This window comes from Indicator indicator, chromosome 27 (assembly GCF_027791375.1).
Source record: "Indicator indicator isolate 239-I01 chromosome 27, UM_Iind_1.1, whole genome shotgun sequence".
Taxonomy (NCBI): domain Eukaryota; kingdom Metazoa; phylum Chordata; class Aves; order Piciformes; family Indicatoridae; genus Indicator; species Indicator indicator.
Genome location: NC_072036.1, coordinates 14,236,447 through 14,241,638, shown reverse-complemented (window position 1 = coordinate 14,241,638; position 5,192 = coordinate 14,236,447). Strand labels below are relative to the sequence as shown.

Below are 5,192 nucleotides of genomic sequence, written 5' to 3'. Positions count from 1 at the left end.
TACAGCCCCAAGTGCCAGGTCCACATGCTGCATAAATGGTGACTCCAGCACTGCCCCAGGCAGACCATTCCCATGTTTGAGAGCCCTGTCAGTGAAATATTTCCTAATATCGAGCCCAAAACCTCCCCCGGTGTAGCTTGGAACAATTTTCTCTGTCATCAAGGAGAAGAGCCTGGCCCCTCCTTGCTCCAAAAATGGTTTTTATTTCAAGTGCATAAAATAGTAAATTTCTCTGAAAGGGATTAAGAAACCGTGATTAAATGTGACCTCATTGAGTCACAAGAGAAATAGTTTCATTTCTCAAATTGCTGCATTAATGAGAGCTTTACAGCACAGCAAAGTGTGACATTGGAGTATTGCATGTGCAGAGGTGAGCTGCTGGAAGTCATCTCTGAGTGATGACAGCTGTGGATTCTTTGCCACACAGGAAATCCTGAACCAGTGACAGCTGACTGTGAGGGGCAGAGCACAGGCTGGAATTTATTCCCACTTTGGAATCGAGGAGCTAAGCCCACAGAGTGGCATTATTTCTTCCTAATGACATCTTCAGCAGCCTGCTTGGCTTTGATTCATTGCCATTTCGTGCACTTACTTGGTGTTTATTCCAGTTTCACTGTAGCTTTAGGCAGGCAGTAAATCAGCCTCGCTCACTGCACACAGTTAATAGCTCATCTGTGGAGCAGGACCAGAAACCTGGCAGATGATGCTCATCAACAAAGTAGTGGGGGAAGCGGGAGGACTGGATTGTGGTAAGAGTGAGAGTGGTAGTAACTAGGATGGGATGAAGTTTTGTTTAACAAGTCTTTGCATTTATTTTTGAGATTCATCAATGGGGGAGAAAAAAATCTGGCAAAGCAAGAGAGATCTTTGGTCCTTGGTGGCTGAACAAAGTATTTTGCATTCAGCTTGAACTAGAAATAACTGGATAATTGAGATAGCTAAAGGTACAGATTTCATACCATCTGCACTGCCTTCACAATGCTGGTGACATAGCCCAGCACGTGGGGCAGGTGACCAGCAGAAGAAACTGTGTGCCCACAGCAAACTGCATGTCACAGATACCCAGTAACTGTAACATCAACAATCGTTTCCCATGCTACAGCTGCCAGATCATCAGTCCTTACAAACCCACTGATGGATCGTACCTGGGGCTGTAGATATTTCAGCCAAATCAGAACAGAGTGCAGGAGGAGCCACACATCAGCCAGTACTGTTCCAGCACCAGAAAGAGGCCTTTTGCTTTTCACCTCTGCTTTAATTTTACATTTGACACAACTGAATTTCTGGAATGACCTTGTGACTGACCATCTTTACAAAGCATGAACACTATCCCATCTAACACACAGGAATGCAGCACCTTGTACGCACACCTTGACAGACTGTACATGGAATTACACACACAGGGCACTGGGCCAGCTAAAGTCTCTGCTAAGGTCAAGGTGTCACTAGACCTTGTGTGTTTTAACTGAACTCGTGACATCAGTACCATGTGACAGGCTCTGATGCAACTTAGTTACATTCTGGTTTGCAAACTGTACCTGTATATGCTGCACGTAACTGAAGCCATCCCATATGAAATGGAATTGCTTGAATGCAGCTTACTGGTGTGAGGAAGCAGCCGTTTGGGATATGTCACCAACTCTTTTCAGACACTGAATACACTGAAGAGTAAAATTAAGACACACGTGAGATATGAGTGGTAATTATTTTTATGTTGGCTTTATAGCTTTTTTTGTTTCTTTAGGAAATTCTTGCACAGTAAAAGGAATGAAGTATTCCAGAAGAGAGTGGACATCCTTCAGTTCCAGACTGTATTCCACTGCTATTTTCTCTGCAGTCCATGTTTGAGGATGAAGTTTATGATTGTTCAGAAGCGTCAGAGCCTCCACAATGGAAATTCTGCCTTTGGAAACCTTCTTAACATCCAGATCTCCCAGGTGGCCTAGTTTTGTAAGTCTCTTTTCCTCCAGTTTAGATGGAAGATGTTCACCACCTCCATCTTTTACCTAATTGTGGGAAGGAAAACAGAAGAGAGGTTAACCTATCACCAGTTGTCTTCATTAGGTACACTGCAGCAGCCAAGGCTGGTTTCCTAAGTATAGCATTTCATGTTAGCTTTCCACGTTTTCACAGCGTTAAAAAACGTACAGAGGCTCAACCAGCTTTGCTTCTCGGCATCAGGAGAACTGTCAATTCTTCCACAACCATCCTACACACAATGTCAAACCCCAGTTCTGAGGAGCAAGCAGCTGCTGAGCTCTGTGTGCTGTGAACTCAAGAGCCCTTCATGTGTGGCCAGCTGCACATTTTGTGGCCAACCCTACATGCAGATAACCCATTGCTGGTGCTGACTCATGGGGGGAGAGAGAAGCATACTGAGTTGGTATGCTGCTTCTGAAACCACCGAGAGCTGCTTCACACAGCCTTTCTCCCCTTCTGTGCACTTTCAGGCTTTATGTTTGCAACTAAAGGCTGTCCCTTCTCTGGCTTTGTCTGGACAACAAACTCTGTCGGTGTATAAAAGAGTGATAACCACATCACTTGGATCTGTGAAAAGGTAGCTTTTGGGCACTAACGGAGCATTCTTCTTTACAGAGAATTTGTGCGGAGCTTCATACCCCCAGGGCTGCCGGTGCTGCACCTCCTGCAGCGCCGGCCCCATGGGGGACTCACCCGCGCAGGGGGGTCCCTGGACTCCACATAAACGTCTTTCAGCAAGCTCAGCAGCCTGGCGTCCTTCCTGCGGACTTCTGCTTCTATTTCGGGGTGCGCTGGGGGCAGCGCGTGGAGGAGGGAAAAAGAAAAAGGCCAGATGTGAGTCAGAGCGATTCGTTTCCATCACTACTGCGGCTCCACCGCTTCCCCGGGGCCGGTTCGGCTCCACCGCACGGTGCTCCTCAGAAAGGTCTCCTTCACCCAGCCTCTACAGCGGCAGCAGCGCTGCTCCGCGGGGCCCGTCAAAGCGGCACGGTGCAAACTGCCCGCCGAGCACAGGGGCACGGGCACCGCTGCCGCCGCCGTGCCCACCGCGGGCCCCCGGAACTGCCACCGCGGGAACCTGGCCCCAGCCCCGGCCGCGGCCTCCCAGCAACGGCGCCGCCGCTCCCGGCGTGCCCCTCGCGCCCCGCTCTCAATGTCACCGGCCCCACGCCAGCCCGGAGGATGCTGAGGCCCCGCAACACCCCGTGGCCCGGCCCCGGCCCCACGCAGTCCGCCCCCGGCACCCCTTTTCCTCCCTCCCGTGGCTTGGCCCCGCGCCGGGCCCAAGCACACCACCCCGCTCTGGGCCCGCGGCCCGTCCGGGCCGGCACCCACCCGGCAGCTCGTTGCTACGGGACGTGGGGTGTCGCGGCGCAGGCGTGAGCTTCTCCTTGCTGATCTCGCGGCGGGCCCGGCTCTCCACGTTGAAGGTCCGGAACACGCGTGTCACCCGCCCGCCCATCGCCGCCCCTGCGCGCACCCTGCGCCTGCGCCAAGGCCTGGCTGCGGCCGGAAACTTGACAGCAAAAGCGGCAGCAGCCGGGAGCGGCGGAACGGGCGGGTCCGCTGCCGCCTCCCTGCTGCTAGCCTGCTGCACTAGCACTCGTGGGTGAGGGGAGCCCCGCGGAGGCTTCACCGCGCCGGCAGGAGCCGTGGCAGGGGCGGGCAGTCCTGTCGGGAAACACTCTCGAGGCCGGAACTAACCCTCGGTCTCGCAGCTGCCGTCGACTGTGCTCGTCAGCCGGGCTGCGGCCGGGAGCACGGGGGAGCAGAGCCCGGGAGCAGGGTCCGGGAGCAGGGTCCGGGCCCAGGCGGGTGCCCACCACCAGCGACGCGGGCCGGGCTCTGACCTCCCGGGGCCGTGGTAGGACCCGCGAGGTTCTCGCTGAATTATGAGTTAGGCGAAGTGACTGAGCGGCAGCTTTGTGAAGAGATTGGGGAAAGGTGGACGTTTAGATCGCTGTGCCCTTGCAGTGACTTCTGGCTGTGCTGTTACCTCATTCCGTTTGCTTTGCTGGCTCTAGCTGAGCTGTCTCTTACTGGCTCCTAAGGTATCTACAAATACATGGGAGGCCTTTGCTCAGTTGCAGGCTGTGAGCAGTGTTCCTGAACACTTGCATCCTTCCGGGGCTAGGTGGCTGCAGTGCTTTGTTTAAAATCCTTGGAGGGCTGAAGTTCATGAAGAATGCAGCAAGCTCACATTTACAGGCTCACACACCAACCTAGGCAGAGACCTTTTCTTTCCAGGGTGGCAAAAAATGGATGCAAATGGCAGTCTTTGCTTTCTACGGTCTCTACTTGCATTCTGCTTTGGCAAATAAAAGTGCATATTCTGATGGATGAAGTGCAGCATGAATGACAGCACTCTTTGAGTGTAGCTTGGGAAGGTGCACTCTTGGTCTGATTTGTTTGAAGCATGCTGACAGCGTTGCTTAAATTGTATCTCTCCAATATCTTTTATCACAAAAGGAATGAATGATCCCGAAGTCTGATGTAGACACCATGTGTATTGAAAGCACACAAAGGGAAAGAGCAGCTTTTATTTTTAACCTGTGATTATCCCAGGAAACTGGACAAACTACAGACCAAAGCAGGCAGTGAAATAATTTAGTTGTTTGACTTGGATCTGACCAAATCTTGCTGATTTAACCCCAAACTTAGATTTGTGATTGCCTTAATTTCTCCCCCCATACTTTAAAGAGTAACTTTAGGGGCTGACCTTAAAGCATATAAAACACGTAAAGTCCCATTGTCTTCGGTAATATTTATACAGAACAGGATAAATAGGGATGAAAATAATAAGAAAGAATCCAAGGCTTTAGAGAAAAATTTGTGTTTGAACTGGATCAAAAATTCTCAGGCTTGGGATGTGATCATGTGAGGGTCAGGAAGGAGATTCCTGAGGGAAGATTTTCATAACTGCTGTTACTTCCTGCATGGGGTTGATTGGTTTGCTCCACATCTTACTCGGATATCTCTTGTGGAAGCCATTATTAGAGACACTTGCAGACAACACATATTCCTACTGTTGGTATGGGGGTGATAGGTTTATTCTCTGCTTGCTCCACTTACTGTGAGTGGTGATGTTTTGATTTAGGAATAAATTGGTATGGATTATTGTAGCATATTGCAGGAAATGCACATGTAACAGGAGATGTTCATTGCAGGGAGCTTGGTCGACACTTAATGCAGCTATTAATGATGTAAAGAAC

General features: G+C 50.8%; 1 protein-coding gene across 1 annotated transcript; it reads right to left on the bottom strand.

Moving 5' to 3' along the window:
- Positions 1–1,708: 1,708 nt before the first annotated feature.
- NDUFAF4 (NADH:ubiquinone oxidoreductase complex assembly factor 4) lies at positions 1,709–3,442 on the bottom strand. Its single transcript, XM_054393153.1, has 3 exons — positions 3,316–3,442; positions 2,674–2,771; positions 1,709–2,006 (listed from the first exon to the last, which is right to left on the bottom strand). The coding sequence occupies exons 1-3, from the start codon at positions 3,440–3,442 to the stop codon at positions 1,710–1,712; spliced, it is 522 nt and encodes a 173-aa protein (XP_054249128.1). The 3' UTR covers position 1,709.
- Between the last annotated feature and the right edge of the window lie 1,750 nt (positions 3,443–5,192).

Coding starts and splice junctions, on each gene's coding strand:
- NDUFAF4 (XM_054393153.1), bottom strand. CDS start 3,442: ATGGGCGGGCGGGTGACACGCGTGTTCCGGACCTTCAACGTGGAGAGC. Junction 2,772..3,315: donor CCGTAGCAACGAGCTGCCGG/GTGGGTGCCGGC, acceptor CGCTGCCCCCAG/CGCACCCCGAAATAGAAGCA. Junction 2,007..2,673: donor CCAGGGACCCCCCTGCGCGG/GTGAGTCCCCCA, acceptor TCCCACAATTAG/GTAAAAGATGGAGGTGGTGA.